This window comes from Cebus imitator, unplaced genomic scaffold (assembly GCF_001604975.1).
Source record: "Cebus imitator isolate Cc_AM_T3 unplaced genomic scaffold, Cebus_imitator-1.0 Scaffold456, whole genome shotgun sequence".
Taxonomy (NCBI): Eukaryota; Metazoa; Chordata; class Mammalia; order Primates; family Cebidae; genus Cebus; species Cebus imitator.
Genome location: NW_016107771.1, coordinates 1406860 through 1428365, shown reverse-complemented (window position 1 = coordinate 1428365; position 21506 = coordinate 1406860). Strand labels below are relative to the sequence as shown.

Sequence of the window (21506 nt, the reverse complement as noted above, 5' to 3'; positions counted from 1 at the left end):
AGGAAAAAAAAAAAAAAAAAAAGGAACCAGCCTTTTGTTTTTAATTTTTATGAACTCACCATAGTTTTACATTAACATCTGAAAGGCAAAAGGTAAAAACATTAATATCTGAAAGTGTCAGTTATACAATCATAACATATTAGAACTGATGGGAGGTATAAAAGCTCATCTGGCTTGAGATCCATATTCGCCAAAGAGAAAAACTAAGAACCAGACTAACACAATGATCTAGACAAGATTCTAGGCAGTGGGTGGCCAGGTCTAGAAAGCAGGTCCTTGAATCTGCCCAGAGCAGCGCTCTTTCTTCTAGACCCACTGAACATTCTAAGTTCTTTCAAATGGCAAAACATCAAATTTACAGTAAACAATTATTAACAAACCAGTTGACCTACTTCACTTTGCATCTTTTGAGCTTCCTTTGAAGCTTGATAGGATGGTGTCTCAACAAATTCAAGCATTGGCTTTCCCTTATTTTTCTCATATTCTTCTTTGTATTTAACCTTCGTTGGAAAGAAAAGCATATAAAAATCAAAAGCCCTTATGCAAACAGAGCAAAGTAAAAAATATATATATGTTTAAAATTAATCATCTTGCTTTCTCAAATCATATTATTCTGGCCATTTAGGTTAATCACCGAGTTCCCTTTAGTTAATGACATACAAGGAAAGTAAACATAATATAAAATTTCTCAAGGGATAAAAGTAATTTAGAAAACTAATGTAGTTCTAGAACCTGTATAAAGTATTTGTTCAAATAGCTGGAATATATAGGTATGTATCATATGTATGGGGTTATTTATGTATATGCAAATGGCATATACATATAGGTAGTAGGTTTGAGGCAGAGGTTGATCCCTGAGATCGCATTGATGTCTATTGGTAAATCAAAAATAAGAAAGAAAACATGGGCGTGATTCTCTATTTTTCTGTCAAAGACAGGATGATGTCCTCCAGGGCTGCTGAATTTTTTCATAGACACTGAGTAAAACACTCACACAGACCTTTATATGATTTATTTCAATTTCACTATGCAATATTTAATATCATATTACGAATTATTTCAATTAGAGTCAGTCTTCATCTTCAGTTGATAAAATGAGTGATATTTTTCAATCTTCCATTAAAAAAATAATATTTAAGCCATCAGAGTGGCTGGTTTTTTAAGCAATATACTTTTTAAAATTAAACTCATAGAAAAGTTTTTATCATACTTCATTCAGAAATGCACTGTTGTTAAAATTTATATGTCTCATAATTATGAAATTATTTCTTAAGTTGCATTGTAATAGTGATAATGTTAATGATAATTCAACTCAAGAAAAATTTTCTAACTTAGAACTTTATGGAATAGGAAATATAACATACTTTAAAATACCTATTTGTAGACATAATTTTGTTGCAAAGAGTATGATAGAGTGATCAATAAAAGTATCAGGAAGTATAATAGCATACACCATTAGGATAAAATTTTGTGAAATAAATGAAAATAAGAAATATACGTGTGTGTGTGTATATACACACACACACACATGCATATATATATATATATATATATATTTTTTTTATATTTATTTATTTATTTTAAATTTGAGACAGAGTATCAGTCTGTCACCAGGCTAGAGTGCAATGGCATAGACTCAGCTCACTGCAACCTCTGTTTCGCAGGTTCAAGCAATTCTCCTGCCTTAGCCTCCCAAGTAGCTGAGATTACAGTGTGTACCACCATGCCTGGCTAATTTCTATATTTTTAGTAGAGATGGGGTTTTGCCATGCTGGCCAGGCTGGTCTCGAACTCCTGATCTCGTGATCTGCCCACCTCAGCCTCCCAAAGTGCTGGGATTACAGGCATGACCCACAAGGTCCAGCCTGTTTTGTGTATTTTTAAAACCAATGAAGGTGAGTATCAAATTATTACGGACTTCGCATTCCACAGAATACATTTAAAAGAGTGATATAAAATTTTACCTTAACAGATGTTGGAACTGACATCTTTTCCAACTATTTAAGCTCAGAATTAAAAAAAAACATAGATAACTTTAAAATATGCTGGAGAGAATATTTTTTAAAGCTTATTCAGGGATTACCTAGAATTTCATATTAAAAAAATTAATCTAGAATAAGCTAGTATTACCTTTTTAATAACAGTTATAATTGAAATAAAAAATTATAATTAACCTTGCACCTGGAAAATTAATGTTACAACTCAAAATGACAAATTAGGACACTAGAAAAATTTAAATCATCATGTGGTTTGAACACAGTTTAATTAATTTCTATCTTGTAACTTTTTAATTATGTGAAGTTATGGTTATTTTATAAAAAGCCTTTAGATTGAAATATGGTTCAAGATCCCCTGACCCCAAAACATGTATAACAAATGGTGTTTGAGATATTCAAAAGTAACGTTTTGTTTGTTTGGTTTGGTTTTTTTGTTTTGTTTTGGTTTGGTTTTTGAGATGGAGTCTAGCTCTGTCACCCAGGCTGGAGTGCAATGGCACAATCTCGGCTCAATGCAACCTCCACCTCCTGTGTTCAAGCAATTCTGCCTCAGCCTGCTGAGTAGTGGGATTACAGGTGCCCAGTATGCCCAGCTAATATTTGCATTTTTAGTAGAGATAAAGTTTCTCTGTGTTGGCCAGGCTGTTTTCCCAGGATTTATTCTTTTCTGCAGCTGTACGTTCTCAGTTAAGATGCATGGCAGTAATTGGTGGGCCTCGGGATGATTACGGGTTCCTGGCAGGGAGGGTGGGTGCCCAGCAAGTACATACCTGACTTTGGAGGATGGCATTGCCTTTATGGTGCAGGTGATCCACAGCATCGGCATCAAAATGATACATTCCTTTGTTTTCCTCAAAGAGTTTTTTATATTCTCGCTAAAATACAAAACATGAAAATAAATTTAGAATTAAAGAGACTGAATAGAGCAATCAATACTTAGAAATGCGAACTGCACAATACAAGCCACCAAGAGCTGCAAAGCTGCTGCCAAGACCCCATCTGCAGTTGGCTAGCAGGTAGGAGGTTTCTGACACGGAGACACACAGACAATCCAAGACAGATCCGCTCTAGGTCAGCATATGAAACACACAGAGAGACAGAGGACAGTTAATCGCAAATGTAATGTCAGGGATATTCACAACACCAGGAAGTGGTGACGGAAAGCTAGTGCTGGGACTCGTGTAAATAGGTAAAGTGGGGCAAAATAAAGGCAATGTGTCTTGCTCTTATCCTAGGACAGGAATATGTTTAATACTGTTCAACAGAAGAGAATGAAAGAGAAGCAAAAGGAAGAGCAGAAAAGAAACCCAGAGGCAAGGAATAAAAAAGTCCTATACAAAAAGACTACACCATGAAGATGATTGAGGGTCACAAAGAAAATGTAAGAGAAATAATTCAGCTAATTTTCCTAAAAGGAAAGGGTCAAAGGTGCCTGGAAGAGAATCTGAGAAATCTTGCAATAGTCAGTTGAGTTTTTAAAGTGAAGAAATTGAATGAAGGCTACTATGCAGATATACAGACAAAATGTTGAATTTGGAAGAGACTAAATTGAACAGGGATGCCAAGTTTGGCCAATGAAAGATGCTACATGTAACAGGCAGCAATATGACAAACATTGTTACATTCGCAACCTAAGTGTCTATCAACGGATGAATGAATAAAGAAAATGTGGTACATATCCACAATAGAATACTATTCAGCCACAAAATTGAATGAGATCCTGCCATTTGCAACAGCATGAATAGAACTGGATGGAGGTCATTATGTTAAGTGAAATAAGCCAGGCACAGAAAAACAAATTTCACATGTTCTCACTCATATGTGGGAGCTAAAAGAGTGAGACCCCAGCTCTCCAAAAAATAAAGAAATTAGGTGGGCATGGTGATGTGCACCTACAGCCCCAGCTACTTGAGAGGCTGAGCTTATGGAGATAAAGAGAATGATGGTTACCAGAGTCTGGAGGAGTGGTGGGGAGAGGGGATAAAGTGGAGATGGTTAAGGGGTGCAAAAACACAGACAGAGAGAAAAAGTAAGATCTAGTATTCAGTGGCGCAACAGGGTGACCATCGTTAACAATAATTTATTGTACACTTTAAAATAACTAAGAGTAGAATTGAAATATTCCTAACAGAAAGAAATGAGAAATGTATGATCTTATGGATACCTCAATTATCCTCATTTGATCATTACACACTGTATACCTGTATCAAAACATTGCATTTATCCCATAAATATATACAACCATTATGTATCAATCACAATTAGAAATTAGAAATTTTAAAAAATATTTCATGATTTCTATCGTTGGAGATTGGATGCTTCGTTATTTTGCCTTATTTGGAAAAGACCTTTAGAAGTAAATGGTAACTCTTAAAGACTCAAGACTACAGAGACTTAAGAAGCTAAAGATAGTTGCTTATTAGGAAATGGGGGTGTCAGTAAAAATGGCACTAGAGTGGAGGGATACAAAAACAGTACTTGAAAGGGAGCAGAAAAGAGCTGGCCATAAGGAAACTCACATTTCAGCCTTAGGGGATCCTCCAGGGATTTCAGAATGAAAGAGAAAGAAAGTCCAGTGCTAGGAATGGAACAGATGTCCAAGTGGCCTGCCACACGAGAGCTGCTCTTTCATGTGGGACAAAGCAATAGTCCCCAAAGGGAGCCTGGCCTCAAGTGCTTCCAGTCAACTAGGGAGCTGCAATGTATGTTCCCCCAGACCCTAACCAGAATAAAATGAGTGAGGAAAGCCCAAGGAAGGTCATGAAAATGTTCACACAGTACTTTTTTCTTGGACAGGTCTTGCTCTGTCACCCAGGCTGGAGTGCAGTGGAGTGATCATGGCTCACTGCAGCCTTGACCTCCTGGGCTCAAGCAATCTTCCCACCTCAGCCTCCTGAGTAGCTGGGGCTTAGATGCATGTCACCATATCCAGCTAATTTCTTTATTTTTTGTAGAGCTGGCATCCCACTATGTTGCCCACACTGGTCTCAAACTCATGGCCTCAAGCCATCCTCCTGCCTTGGCCTCCCAAAATGCTGGGATTACAGGCATGAGCTACTGCACCCAGCCCACAAAGTACGTCTTGATTGTAGGAAACAAGTTATAAATTTTGGCTTCTCTAATCTTTTTTTTAAAAGCCTCTATTTTTAACCAGGTTTTTTTTTAAAAAAAAGATAATATGGAAAGATTTTATAATTTATTTTGAAATATGTATTTATAAAATAATCATGAGTATAGCATAGTCCAGCTACAAAGTAGTCCATTACTGAGTTGAAATCCACAGCAAATAAAGACTAGGATATTATTATGTATAAAATAATGAATATATGCTGAAAAATTCAGTAAATATTGTTCCCAACACAAGTATCCATTTTAGTTACAAAGAATTTTTAAAACTCCTATGTAAGAGAAAAACAAAATAAAAACCAAGAAAAACTAACTTGAATTAAGATCTGCAAAAGAACTTGGAATACCTGTCTTGACTTATATAACAGTCTCTGTTGCCTCCTAGTGGGAGATACACAGAGTAACACAAAATATATATCTTTTAATTTATGTCAAGTTATAAAAGAAACTGAATACTACGAAAGTCCATTTCCCAGGGGAAAATGTTTCCCAAAACTTTAACTAGAATTGTTTTGCTCACTAATTAAGGCGCTCATATACTCTATAGAGTTCAGGTTAAAATAAAAGTAATTCTGATGTTGCTAAAGACATCTGGGGGTCTTTAAAACAGCTACTTATGTCAAATGGATAATTTCAGCAGAATATCTCCTTATTGGGCCATCTTATTCAATCTTTTAATCAAGTAAGTTACCTTTATAAATCGACAAAGTTCCAATTTTTTACATTAAAATTTTAAAGTAGGCTATTCTTTGTTTCTTCACAAGTGCTAAAGGCCATTCTAATATATAAATTTGAGCAAATGTATACAACTTTATACAACATATACAACTTTATACAATGTATACAACTTTATACAATGTATACAACTTTATACAATGTATTCAACTTTATACAATGTATACATGTTTATACAATGTATACAACTTTATACAATGTATACTTATTTAGACAATGTATACAACTTTGTAAGTAGACACTTCAAAGGAACACATTTTTTAAGTCCTAAACTTTCTCTCCTATGCAGTAGTCATTTAATCACAATTTGTGTACCGGGAGGAGAAAAAGAAATCTGTAGTCTAGGCAAAAGCACCACCTAAATGAAGATCTAAACATTATAAATGATATATCAAATACGTGTAACATATGACTTTCTGAGTTTACTCTGTTGAAGAGATGATAGAAACAATTTATATTAGACTGTAGTTTTTTTCCACCATTATTATAAAATAAAGGTCAACGTTCTTGAAAAGAAATATTGCATAGGAGTGGCATGCCTTCTTCCAGTCACCAAATGTTTAAATTACCACTATGATCTTTTTATTGGCTTATTTGCACATGAATCCCCATGTCCCTAGGAAATTTAAGCTAAGTATGGCTAGAGAAAGGTCAAGGGCAAATGCCACTGCAGTGATCAAAATTGGATGTCAGAGAATGAATGTGAAGAAAGCAGGGGGCTCAGGGAATAGAAATACATCAATTTTAGAAGCATATCTATGAGTCGTGGGGAAAAAAGACAAACAGAGACACTCAAAAAATAGAGGAATGTATAAAGAGGTGTGGGCGTAAACACTGAAGTGCAAGCCCACATGATGTAAATGTCCTGGAACTGGGTGCCAGTTCTGGGCTCACCAAATAGTCCTCTAGCCTCTATTCCCTGTTCAACAGCCTGGAAACACTAATGTACTGCTTTTCATCCAAGGACCAATCATTAAAGAAAAAAACAAATTTATATTTATTTATAATTATTATTATTTTACTTTTTATTTATTTATTTTTTTGAGACAGAGTCTTCCTCTTGCCTAGGCTGGAGCATAATGGTGCCATCTTAGCTCACTGAAACCTCCGAGGTTCAAGTAATTCTCCTGTCTCAGCCTCCTGAGTAGCTGGGGTTACAGACAGCCACCACCACGCCCAGCTAATTTTTGTATTTTTAGTAGAGATGGGGTTTCACTGTGTTGGCCTGGCTAGTCTTGAATTGCTGACCTCAAGTGATCCACCCACCTCGGCCTCCCAAAGTGCTGGGATTACAGGGATGAGCCACTATGCCCAGCCAGAAAAAATAAATAAATAAATAACCTTTATTATTTATTTATTTTGAGATGGAGTCTCATTCTGTCACCCAGGCTGGAGTGCAGTGGTGCAATCTTGGCTCACTGCAACCATCACCTTCCAGGTTCAAGCGATTCTCCTGCCTCAGCCTCCTGAGTAGCGTGTGCATGCCACCACACTCAGCTAATTTCTATACTTTTAGTAGAGATGGGGTTTACCATGTTAGTCAGGCTAGTCTTGAACTCCTGACCTTGTAATCTGCTTGCTTCGGCCTCCCAAAGTGCTGGGATTACAGGTGTGAGCCACCATGCCCAGCCAAAAATAAACTTTAAAAAGCTCTCTATGAATTACTTGCATGCATAATAGCATTAAGGAAGGAAGACAGTGGCAGTGGTATTCCAGAAAGGAGGCTTACAAAATAATAAACATAACATTTCAAAGCATTAAAGCCAAGTATAGATTATTTCTAAAAATGCCCTGAAGGTGTATCTCATTATTTAACTGTCTAGAAACCAAGTTTTGCCTATAGAGTTTTAAGTCCAAGCACATCAAGTGAAGACAACTTTCTTCATTTTTTCTCATGACTTATCCAACATATATTTCTGCATCTGACCTATGTCTGGGCTAAAGCAGATATTCAATAAATTATGAATAATTTTGAGTGAGAGTATGATTATTAAAATAGGCATGAAAATAATTTATGGTCAAATAAAAGCTCATTGCCACCATGGGGCATCCTGAGAAGTACAAAATGGAGCCACACGTGACCCAGGGTTATCAGTTACAAGAGCCTGAGAAGTCAGGGTCCTGATGTACTATGGGTTGAAACAGCATCCAAGATAATGAGAGTTCCACAGGACTGACCACGTGGGCAGTGCGCCCAAGTATTTTCATCAAGACATGAAGAAGAACTCACCCTTCTCTCCTGGTTGCCTTGACTGAGAACATGGAAACCATGACAAGGCTAAAAGCAATGTGTCAATGTAATATAAATGCCATTAGGAATTATTTTCAGAGAAAATACAGTTTAGACTAAGACAATTTTTCATGCTGCTAAAGGCATACTAAATACAAGACACTCTGGTCTGACCTACATAAAATAAAATATCCCTGACTTGAGGGCCTGAACTTCAAGTGGCTTTAATCTAACACAGATGCTGAAAAGGAAAGAAGAACAATAGAAAGACCACTTGCGCACACACTTTGAAATACAGTGGTACACACCAGACACTGGAGAGCTACCAAGAACCTCCTTTGTAAAGTGACAGCTCTGGTGGGATTTCTGCAAGCAGAGAACTATTTTTCAATGAGTTAGTTATTGAGGGAGGAGTGAGGCACAGGCCCTCTAAGGAAGCAGGTGAGCACATGAACACTGCAGGCATTATTGGCTTCTTGGAGCCATGAGGCATCTACAGTTGCCATTAGATGACCCACTTACACCACTGAGCATTTTGCTGGCTTTCAAAACATGGTCCAAAAACAACAAATTTGGGAGATCTGAAACTGGATCATGCATATTTTGAATGTCTTTCTTATATTTCACCTATGAAAATAACATGGAACAAAATACCGTCTAAGAGAAGAAAATATGCTTTTGCATTATTGCATTTTTCACACAAGTAGTATTATTCACTGGTAAATTGACAGACGAATTTACAAGGAGCCACTAGATGGTGCTGATTTACTACTGAATGAGTTTTTTAAAGTTATTTCTATATGGGCTTGAAAATACTTGAATAATTCCTTTTGTTGTTTACATATTCAGAAACGGTGATGTTAACAGAATAAAGCAATTTTCACAGTAACTCTGGTTTCAAAAAATAAAGAGAATAGCCCACTTTATTCTTTAGAAATTACTACAGTATTTCAATTATGCTTTGTGGAGTTCTTAGGATTTCAGTGTTTTCCCTCCTATTGACAAAGACTTTTTTAAAGCAACTTTCTGAAAATATAATACTAGTAATAATATAATATTGATAGCAAACATACTATGTGCCACTTTTCTAAAACCCTTTATATGTATTAAGTATTAAATCTCTACAATAACCTCTTTATTAAGTAGGTACTTTAAGTAGCCCCATTTTACAGATAAGAAAACGGAGGCACAGAAAGACAAAGACATAGTAACATGTGATGAAAGAGGATTTAAATCTAAGCCCTTTGACTCCAAACCTTTAGGTTTCAGCACTATGTTCTAGGTTAAGTATATTTCATCTCTATTTCCTTTATGTTTGTACACACATGCAGAATAATCAAATAAAAAACAGAAATCATTCTGCTATTCCCAGTGGTCACAAAAGACAGAAACACCCACTTCAATTGCTAGAAACAAACAAAAGCTGGTTGTTGAATACAAATAGTAATACCTTATAAACATTAATTAAAGCAAGATAAACCAAGGCCCAAAAAGCCAATGAGAGTTGAAGGGTTTAAATTATCTAACAAAGTGACAGATCAATAATACATAATTTTTATACTTGAAAAGCAAATCTAAATTATTTTCAACTATAGCAAAGTAATCAACTTTTTGATGTTGCTGTTTTTATACTCTAATAAGACAGAATATAAAACAAGATTCTAACAAGATTTTTAAAAATCATTTCTTGTAAAATTATTTTTATTTTTAAAAACATGGAATGAAAACAAATCATATAAGGAATTATTTCACAGCATTTACCTAAGGAATAAAAAATAAACTGTAAGCCACTATAAGTAAAATTTCTAAAAATTTCTTTATATGATAAATTACCATGTACCAGGCAGTACTTTACAATAAACTCAATTTCATCACCGTAGTTACATGAGGTAACTATTGTCCTAACCACTAATTTGTGGTAATACAGACCACTTCTCTGCAAAATTCTATAATCTATTTCTACTCTTGAGCAGATATAATAACTTCATTTGCAATACTATTCCTACTTATTAACTAATCAGTAATCAGTAACCATTAAAAATTAATTACAATAATGTATTTTTCTCAGAAAAAGCTTTAGAAAAATATGCTTCAGTTCAACTACAAATTGCCTGGAAGCTACATTATTTTGATTAAGTATTGGTAATTACAACACAGTTGATTCTTTAAAAAAAAAAAAAAATTCAAAAGATATTGAAAATAACTTTCTGTGAATTATAACTTACATTGCTTGCCAATGTAGCAGCAAGCTGATTCTGCCTAAAAGAAGCACTTTCAAGAGGATTGTAATGATGTTTCTTATCCTTCATTTCATTTTCAAATTTTTCTTTGTATTTAATCTGTCACAAAAGAAAAGATAAATAGTACATGTATCTTTACATTTAAAAGTAACACATTTGATTTTCACGTAGACAAAATAAAAGCTATCTTAAAAATGAATGGTTGCAAAGTTTACATTCCTGGTATCCAACCCCCTCTATAAAGCTTAATTAGGCATAAAAGTTTTTTAAAAAAAAAAAAAAGCTCTACTTGCACATTGATCACAAATGCAATTAGGCATGAACTCAAATCCTATTAATGAGAATTACGCACTAAAATATCAAGATTTTTAAATGTCAGTTTTCATTTCTGCATTTCTGTAATCTATGATCAGTTAGAAATCTAGGCGACAAATGTCTTAAGGTCTACCACATTTAGAAAATAGATTCTAGGCCCCAGAATTTAAATATAAATTTTCCTAAGAGAATGATTTCAAATAAAGAGCATAGTGTGTACCACGGTTTTTCTCAACATTTCCTATACTTCATTTGCTCAAACATTTAATTTTAGGAATTGCATTTTCTGAAATGTCCTGGGTCTATTTAATGTCAATTTAAAATTTTCTCTGCTTTAACTCTACAATTTATTCAGCAAGAAAACCAACTTCAATATTCACTCTAAATTGCTTTTCTCTTTTTAAGGGACTCTTAGAATAACCAAAAAAAAAGGATTATCAACTTATTGTTAAGTTGATATATTTCTCCATATAGAGAGAAACATGTGAATTCATGTTATAACTAATTAGAATATGAACACAAGTCCACTAAAAAAAAAAAGAAGAAGAAGAAGAAGAAAAAGAAAAAGAAAAAAAGCTCTAGCTACTCACATGCCATACTCCCTTTAACTTGCTGTAGCCAGGAAAAGGTGTACTGATTTTACAGGTCAAAGTAAGCTGTTTTGTTCTCTCATAATTTTTCATTCTCTTATAAATTTTTCTGATGTTATAATTTTTACAATGTTTTGTTTTCTTACAATATTCTGAGAATGCACCTTTATTCATACATCTAAAGGCTCTGCCTTGCAGAAGGCTTTATTAAAAAGCAATTTGGGATGGCTCTCATCATGTATTTTAATCAGGCACACATACAGTGATGGTCTCCTTCAGAGACACATGTCTGGTACCCATGAGAGACAGCTAGAGAAAATCTTGTTGGGGATACAGCATTTGGTAAATATTTTGAGATGGTTTACAGGAAATATTTTCTGTTGTGGTGTCATTTGATAATAACAACTTTCTGACATTCACAATACCTTATAAATTTATTTTAAGTAATTGGAAAGACCTCTTAAAACAAAAAACTGATTTTTTATTGTTTTATGTCTTGAAATCAAGAACAAAATTATGGATGAAATAAATTTAGATTTCCTTCAGTACTTTATACAGTAGCTGGCACAAAAGCAATAATTCACGCTACCTGGTCCTCCCCTAAATACACAGCCTTACTCTTTTTGCCCTCTTCACCCTTCTGCTACATTTTTACCATATTTCAGTCACTGATTCTGTCTCTCCTAAGTTTGTGGTGCCTAAAGAATATTCGCTCAACAAAGATGGTGGACTCTCTGACAGCCTTCCACTGGAATGACACTTCGGACTCAGCCAGATTCGCTAACACTGTATTAGCTAAATGGCAAAAGTAGGTTATATGATCTTTGCACACAGAGAGCCCATCATACTGTTTTTGCGAACTCTGAGGTTTCCAGCATAATTACACTAGAGTATTTGAAAATAACACTGGCAAATTCCTTTCTTGTTATTAAACCTTGCATATGCTCTTCCAAGTAAACATACAGACACCGCTTCCTCAACTTCTGATGGGGTTGCATCTCAATAAACACACCATAAGTTAAAAATATTTTAAGTAAAAAAAACGCACCAAATACACCTAACCTACCAAACATCATAGCTTAGCCTGGCCTACCTTAAACATGTTTAGAATAATTACCTTAGCCTACAGCTAGGCAAAATCACCTAATACCAAGCCTGTTTTGCACATGTTGAACATCTCATATAATTTATTGAACGCTGTAATGAAAGTGAAAAGCAGAATCGTTATATGGGTACTTGAAGTACAGTTTCTACTAAATATGTACCACTTCCATGACACAGTAAGGTTAAACAATCTTAAACTGAACCACTAGAAGTCAGAGACCATGTATGCATTTCTAAGAAACAATAATCACTCTGTTATTCCTGTACTTGTATTAAATGTAATAATAAGCAATGTGTTGTGAAATGTATCTTGTTCAACATTCGCTACAGTGAGTGATTTGATTCAAGATGCCTAAGGAACAAAAACACAAGTTTCCCTCATTAACCACAAAGTAAAATAACTGCATTATATTTTAAAAATGCAGGGACCAGACATCAACACCCAATTGTTCCTAACCTCGCTCTTTCTGTAAGGAATGCAGGTAAAACGAACTAAGAAGATAACCAAATAGTTGAAGTGAGTCACATCATGTTCACTCACTAACTATACAGACACACTGAACATTCTACTGTATTTTCAACCTACACTTCAGGCATCTATCTGTCTACCTCCTCATGCAGGCTTGCATCTTCTGAGACATCCAGGAAATGCTCTTCCTTGCCTATAAATTGTTATTCAACCAATGAACAAAGCATAACCCTTTCAGTTTTAAGATCATTTGAGAAAGGGAGGAAGAGGTATTAGGCTGACTTTGCCATGGTTTTAAGACACAATGTTGCTCCTTATACCTACACATCAATTATTCTGGAAACAAATGAAGTTGCTCCCCATGATTGGTTTTATTTACATTATGACTAGTGTGGCCAGTGGTCCTAATATTTATCACCTTTGTTTTTATTAATTTTTTTATTTGTAATCTTTGTGGGTACATACTAGGTGTATGTATTTATGGGGTACCTGAGATGTTTTGATACACGCATGCAATGCATAATAATCACATCGTGTAGATATCACCTTTAAAAAAAAATACTGTATAGGTATATAGGATCAAACTCCTAGAAGTTTTTTAAAGAATTATAAGAGACTTAGCAAGATTTTCAGAGGCTCACACTTGGAGAAAACACTGGTACTGTTAACCTACAATGACAGCACTATAGATCCTCACAACTGTGCATCTTCTCATATAAAGAAATGAGAAATTACATCTGCCTATCTTCATATGAGGATCCAGATCCGCATAAACTGCACCTGGATATGTGTGAAGTCTAACTTGCAAACCCAGAACTTTACACTGACATCACCTGTGGCTCAGACTCGCAAAAAGCCAGCAAAGGCACAAAAAAGCAGACCCTAAATGAAGGTGTTTCATCATAGACACATAAACACATTTTAGCAAAGAAATAGTTTGATAAGTGTGCCTTAATTATCACTGAAAATGAAAAGTAGGCCGGGCACAGCAGCTCATGCTTGTAATCTCAACACTTTGGGAGACCAAGGTGCATGGATTACCTGAGGTCAGGAGTTCGAGACCCAGCCTGGCCAACATGGTGAAACCCTATCTCTACTAAAAATACAAAAATTAGCTAGGAGTGGTGGCGCATGTCTGTAGTCCCAGCTGCTCGGGAGGCTGAGGCAGGAGAATTGCTTGAACCTGGGAGGCAGAGGTTGTAGTGAGCCAAGATCATGCCACTGCACTCCAGCCTGGGCAACAAGAGCGAGACTCCGTCTCANAAAAAAAAAAAAAAAAAAAAAGAAAGAAAGAAAGTAAAGTAAGCAAAAACACAATACCGCTTATCTATAGACATCAATTCCCAGCAATCTTGGATGAAATTAAACTAAAAGCTATCAAGGAAGACAGGACAAACAGATTTTTACATAGAACTCACCATAAAATCAAGACTATCTTTAAGTCTTAATTTTACACAATATAATATTTCTGCTCTTATTTTCCTTGCAAAATAACATCATACTGACTTTGCACCAAATGTTAATGATCCAGAGAATACTGGTTTAATCAGGCTCTATACATCTATTGGCAGCCTCATCTGTGTTTTCCCTTAATAGTGGATCAAAAGCATATGAGCCCTGTCTCCATAGAGCCTGCCTTGTGGGAAGTGAAATATATTTCTAAAACACACACATGTATGTATATATTACACAACTACTACAAATTGTGTCAAGAGCTGTAAAGAAGAGCAGAGAATAAAGGGGAGGAGAGCAACGAGTCAGGAACATGACATTTGAGCTGATGCTTGGATGTGAGGTGGTTGGTGGAGGGAGTGCTTGCCAGGAAGGGAGAACGGCAGATTCTCCAAACCAATTAATACCCCTTGCAATTTAAGGCCACTGCTTATTACTAAATTTTCATGGCAATTTATAATGTGATTTTTAGGATTAAAACCGACTCTTATCAAGGTATTAATGCAATTTTAGAACAATGCTACTTATTATAAATACATAGCTTTTCCTTAAGGTTATAAAACCAAACAAGGAATCTATTCTTCATGCAGACAAATTCCAAGTAATAGGGTGACCAATGGATATATTAATGAATTAACTATTCTTAGAATTGTTTAAGTCAATAAATTCAACAGTTACTGTACTTACGTTTGAATTACATATGTACCAATCCCGTCATCTTGGCACTGGAGATTTTTGCTTTAGTTTTTTTATAGATTTTTTAAAATAACCTGGCCATAATTTTATGTATATTACAAATTTCAAAAAGGGAAAGTTTACAACTATGGTAGCAAAACTATTGTAGAAGCTAACATAAGAAGGGTTTGGTATGTGTTTCCATTACCTTCTCTGGGTAAAATCCCACAGAGTTCAATTTACAGATAAAATATGAGAATCCTGCCCATTCACTCGCTGTTCCCATCTTTTCATCAGATGGGTCTTATCCCTGCATACCTTGAACATTGCCTTGTCATTGCCTTCGCTATCACAATGCTTCTGGTGCTCTCTTTTCCTCCCTGCATTCTATCCATCCCCATCTCTCTGCTTATTAAATCCCCCAAATCATTTGCCTTCTATGTATTTATGCACCTTTGTCATTAGTTTAGGAGCAAGCTAAAAACTTTAATGCTATCAATTAAAATAAGAAACTAGATCTTCTGCCTGAATTTCTTTTATAAGTGATATACCCTGAAAATACAAATGGAATATACTGAGTTCATTCCAGAATTCCCATTATTCATTTTCCCAGCTTTCCTCTTTTCTGATGAGTTTATACGGCTTACAAAATCTTACATGACATGAAAAAATAAACAAGATAGCTATAATGTAACTTGCAAATTACAATCTGCTTAAGCATCTGATCACTCAGTTACCTAATAATTTGAGATTGAAGGAAAAAAAACTCTGCCTTCAAGCCCAAGTAGAGATCAAGCAGAGGAATTTTTGTAGATTGAATTTGAAATGTAAAGATAAAAGCTCAAATGTCAAAACTTTCTTCTAAGGACTCTCAAATAGGATTGTGATGGAATGAATTTAAGGGCAGACTCTCACAAACAGTGTTCATATTCCTGCTCCATTCTGTGCATGAATTCATCTAAAAATGTAGAATAGAAAACTATTTTGAATATCTAAAGTAAAATTATTCCTATGAAATTATGTCATGTTTCTATGGGCCAGGCACCACTTTAAGTGTTTTACTCACAGCAACTCATTTAACCTTCACAGCAACCCTGAGAAGTAGATACTGTTGCTGTCATCCCCATTTTACAGATAAGGAAACCAAAATAGAGAATTGAGGCAATTTGTCCAAGGTCACTCTGCCAGCAATCAACAAAACCAGGAGTTTAACACAGGTAGGGCCCTGCTGCAGGGTACATTTTCTTAATCACTAGACCAAACCGTACTGCTTCTCCAGAATTTGCTTTCTCCCCTGTGCAACTGATAAGGAGTCTTTGTTCCCAAAAAAGGGTGAAGTTGTAAGAGGCCAGGTAGCCTTACTGGAAATCTAAAGTGACGCCCATATCCCCTGCCTCTTCGACAAGTATTACTGGGAATACGTAGAGCTTAGAGTCACAGCCCTTTCATGAGAGTGTCACCCAGATGTGTCCCTAATCACTTACACATCAGTAGCCTCCTGAGTTATAAAGTTGCTTTATAAATGAAAGTCCCTTATTAACTGTAAGACAATTACTTTGAGGCACAATTGCATTTGAGCATCTCTCATGCCTGCCTCTCCCAGGGAGCAGCTGTGTCTGCCTCATTTTCACTCCCACAGCCAGAGAGTCTATTCAGGTACATATCACCTTACGTACCACTGCCACAGCCCAGCTGGCCTCTGGGATGTTCACCACTTGTGAGCCAGGCTTTCCTGCCCAGTGTCGCCGCATTAACCTTCCCTAAGTATTTTCTTCACAATCAATCTTTGCTCAAAATCTTCAGTGATGACTTCTTCCTTCCCTGAGAGACTACAGTTAACATGGCAAAAAGTAGTTCTGATGTTTACTTTTTGGAATTCAACCCTAAAATGCTTCCCATGATTGTGTTCTGAAATCACTTTTTCTTTTTATCATTATTTTTTCATAGCACACATTATTCCGGGAAGGGGGCGATGGGCTGTTATTATTTAAAGGGTATAGAGTTTCACTTTTACAGGATGAAAAGAGTCCTGGAGATGGATGGTGGTGAGGGTAGCACATTATAAATGCATTTAACGCCACTGAACTGCACACTTAAACATGGTTCCGATAGTAAATTTTATGTTATATATATTTTATCATGATTTTTTAAATGGGGAAAATTGTATATATAAACACATTATTCCTACTCTGTTCTCTAAGCAACGGCTTATAGTTGAAGTTAATACACATTGGCCTATCCATCATTACACAGTATCTAAGCTCCTCCCAAATTCCAGGTTATGTGCACAACTATATCCTCTTGTTCAGAGCCTCTGCCATCAGATTTCTGTCCCCTGGTATGTTCATTTCCAACCTCTATTTGGGGCTTTCCCGTTGAGCAGAGCTTACTTCTCCCTTTAAATACAAATTAGCTAAAATGTACCTCCTACACATGAACTTTCTAATGACATGTCTTTCTCCTCCACACTAACACGACACAGCATTTGATGGGTGTAAGTGGGTGTACAATACATTTTGCTTTCACTTGTTGGTATTTCTCTTTCTACTAATAAATTTGAGCATCTTTTCACCTGTTGATTGGCCATTTATGTTTGCTCTTCTGTGAATTATCTATTCATTTCACTTACCCTTCTTCTACTAGGCTGTTAATCTTTTCCATTCATGGTAAAACAAAATTGGACCCAAATCTTGAACTATATATAAAAATAAATTCCTTTTAAAGAACTTTTATATATTACAGATATCGCATATTATATTTTATATTTAAAATATTAAAATGTTCTCATCAAACGCATTACAAGTACTTTTCCAAATATCTGAAGACCACTGCTCTTTTTTTATATTTTAAAAAACTATTCTCAGATACATCCTTCTCTGTATAAACTGTGAATTATTTAATTTATTCAAGTTTTTCAGTTCATTTAAATTTTTTAAACCCTTTTTTGGATTCTAATTGGAATTGTACAAAGTTTTTAACATTAACTTTGAAATAAACATTTTCATGATATTTAGTATCAAGGCTCTTTCACCAGCAGAATAGTATGTCTTTTCATTCGTTTGAGATTTGTTTTATGTTCTTCAATCAGATTTTATACTTTTCATCATTTACAACTCTCCACTTTGAAATGTAATTCAAGTAAGACTTCTGCAACTTGAGAAATGAGTATTTTCAAAGTCAAAACTACTAAAAATGTGTGAAAAATACTGTTTGTTAACATTATTGTTGACTCTGCAAATATTACCTTTTTCATTAAGAAAGTTTTTCATTTTTATATAGTCAATATGCCTACCTTTAATAGCTTCTGGATTTCTGGCCTTAAGAACAACTTTGTTATCCCTATGTGGTATATCGAGTCTCCTGGATTTTCTTTTAAAATTTTTAAATTATTTTATTGTTTGCATTTACATTTTTAATCCACCTGGAATTCATTTTTATATATGGTTCAAGATTTGGGTCCAATTTTGCTCTTCCCATGATGGAAGGCGCGTTATGTCAGCACCATTTATTAGCTGATCCAACTTCTCTCCACTGACTTGAATCAACACTTTTATAATACATTACATTCTTATACATACTGGAATCCATTTCAGGACTCCCTATTCTATCCTACTGATTATTTAATCTCTCCCTACACCGATCCCATATTGATTTAATTTCAGTGGTTTTCTATTAACTTATAGTAGCTCATAACTTCAGTTCCGCTTCACTGGTCTTCATTTTCATACTTTTAAAGGCTATTCACTGGTATGTTCTTTCCACACAATCTTTAAGATCATTTTATCCATAATTTTTTTAAAAAACCTGTTGGATTCTAATAGAAGTGGCATGACATTTATATGATAGTTCTGAAAGAACTGACACTTTTATCTATTGAGACTTTCGGCCAAAACCATAAAATGCCTTTATACTTTTTCAGATCTTATTTTATGTTCTTCAACAAGATTTCAAAGTTTTCTTCATTTTCATCTCCCCTTTTAAATTTTGAGACTAAACAAAAGCATTTGAAAATTGGGAAACATTAATATTTTTATCACTATGTTAACTCTGTGTGTGTGTGTGTGTGTGTGTGTGTGTGTGTGTGTGTGTGCGTGTGTGTGCGCGCAGATTAAAACACAATTATTTAGTATTGATGACTTCTGGAAATCCAGGGAAATGTGACCACATGGCTAAACTCATTGAAAAATGTTCAGATTTATGCCTGGAGAAAAGAAAACTTTGTTTTATGCTTAAAATCAGGCATAATTTTTTCGCTTACTGAAATTCATAATTATTGCAAGCACATCTGAAATAGGTTCAGAAACATTATCTCTGTTTATCCTTGCAATTAAAGATATTATCTAAAATAAAATATTTTCCTGTGCTGCTAGAAACAAAATCTCTGAATAAAGTCATTGTGGAATCATCACGAGAGCCTTACTTGACTAGAAAGTTTAGAAGCTTCTACGGCATGTTCAAAATCTGGTCTTCCAATTACAGCAGGCTCTTTATTCATCATTCCTTGTCCTTTCTTGTATTCTGCCTAAAATGAATAAATACGACAATGTTAAATATTTCTACCCTCCAATGATGAATTACCGTACATTGACATTAGCCAAAATAAAATATAATAGACCTCATTCCATTAAAAAATATTCTTTACAACATATCAAACACTAAAATGTTGACTGCTAAAGCAGTCATTGATTTTATCCCATGCTTACATAAGCTCGGCTTTTTGCAGTAAAATAATTACTAATTATGAGGGTAAGTATTCATCCTCATCTTTGGAATTATGTAAATACTAAAATAAGATATTAGGGAAATTTTCTGGGGAGCTGAGATCCAGTACTCTCCATATAGGCAGCTCTTATCGTTTCATTTATTCTCGGGAACTGTTCTGGCTGTATTTGACTGACACACAGTTGAATACGGTAATGACTGATTTTTAGTCCATGTTATTAAAATTTTTCGTTCAAGTTAAATTTTCATTTTTAACCAGGGTTTTCAGTATGTTTAAGTAAAGCGGTATTAACTAAAGTGGGCACCTTAGAGAAGATAAGAAACAGTTATCCCATGTGGGAAGTAGGCAAAGGTAAGTGTTGGCGAAAGAGAACCTACACTATTAACAGCAGCAATATGGAAACAAGGCCAAAAAAAATCTTTGGAGCAGGGTGAAGGGAGAGATTATATGAAACCACATGACTGATAACCTTGCCTTTCGGGCTGAGAGATCGGAATGTCAACTTATAGCTAAATAGTATTTATTTCTCTGCAAGTATGATTACACTAGCCACAGCCAATTTGAGCTTGGCCTGTTTCGGCACATACCCAAATAATTAGCATAATCAAATGAATAATTTGAGATTTACTCTTTTACAGTGATTAGTTATTAGCTAATTAAATTAACCATCCAACCACTGAAGCTATGCTTTGCCGCCTACAAAAAGTAAGAAATTATTTCTGTTCAAGGTTAAGAAAGAGAAATTACATTGCTTATTATCTTAGAGATCTGAGTTGCCATCTTGATGTCTGGTCGGTCGAGCTCTGCATTGTACGTGTGGGTGTCTTGAACGTCTTTCCTGTAAGAAATCTGATCAGAGACAGTTTTGGTTAAAAAATAAATACATTAGTAATTTCACATAGCTACTAGCCTTAGTGTTCACAAAATTGTTTATTCTCATCATAATAGCTGAGAGAACCTACTGACCTTAGGTTGTTTTTGTGCATCTATTTGTATAGGTATATTAATTCTTTATACTATACCTATGTCTCACTGATATTATCATATTTGGGCCAGGCGGTGGCTCACATCTGTAATCCCAGCACTTTGGGAGCCTGCAGTGGGCAGATCACCTGAGGTCAGGAGTTCGAGACCAGCCTGGCCAATATGGCAAAAACCCATATCTACTAAAAATACAAAAATTATCTGGGCATGGTGGTAGGCACCTATAATCCTAGCTACTCAGGAGGCTGAGGCAGGAGAATTGCTTGAACCCAGGAGGCAGAGGTGGTTGCAATGAACCGAGATAGCACCACTGCACTCCAGCCTGGGCAACAGAGTGGAACTTCGTCTCAAAAAAAAAAAAAAAAAAAAAAAAAACTTGAATTTATGCTACCTAAAAAATAAGACTAAAATCAGGACACAAAACTAATCTGAAAGAGTTTTTCTATTTACCACTTTATGAGCATGTCTTTGTATCTGTGTGTACATTTATATTCATAAGCAGAATATCCTCATCAAGAACTTCGACCCGCCCATCACAAAGTCTCAAGCCCCACTAGAGGCAAAATAAGCCCAAGCACAAGAATATTACAAATTACTTCCTTGCGGATGGTGGGTGGGGAAGCTCTGTAGCTCTCTAGCATTTCCCGTTTCAGCTACACTCTTCTCTCCCTTCAAATGCTGTTCTCTTCAAAGGCCCTTGCCTAGGAGATCTAAGGTACTGATAGCCTTATCACCCAATAAATATCATTGCAATACCTTGAGCCTCCCAAAATAAAAACAATTACACTGAGGAACAGTCTTCTCAATGTGTGTTAGACACAAAGCCAAAGTCCAGTAAGTAGAGATTTAAAAACACATAAATTTTG

General features: G+C 35.2%; 1 protein-coding gene across 17 annotated transcripts in view; it reads right to left on the bottom strand.

Moving 5' to 3' along the window:
• The window catches only part of NEBL (nebulette), a 490627-nt gene that overhangs the window by 182578 nt on the left and 286543 nt on the right, over positions 1 to 21506 (bottom strand). For 14 of the 17 annotated variants that reach the window (XR_005197308.1, XR_005197309.1, XR_005197310.1 and 11 more), the window contains exons 6-11: positions 20404 to 20505; positions 19354 to 19455; positions 10314 to 10427; positions 8611 to 8715; positions 2768 to 2872; positions 393 to 500 (exon numbers count right to left, since the gene is read on the bottom strand). The exons of 2 other annotated variants lie outside the window; for them this stretch is intronic. Coding sequence is in view for 12 of the 15 variants with exons in the window: in XM_017511901.2 (XP_017367390.1) it covers positions 393 to 500; positions 2768 to 2872; positions 8611 to 8715; positions 10314 to 10427; positions 19354 to 19455; positions 20404 to 20505 (636 nt within the window). In the remaining 3 variants the exon portion in view is untranslated. The remainder of the gene's footprint in view (positions 1 to 392; positions 501 to 2767; positions 2873 to 8610; positions 8716 to 10313; positions 10428 to 19353; positions 19456 to 20403; positions 20506 to 21506) is intronic. One more of the 17 variants, XM_017511906.2, reaches the window with a different exon arrangement.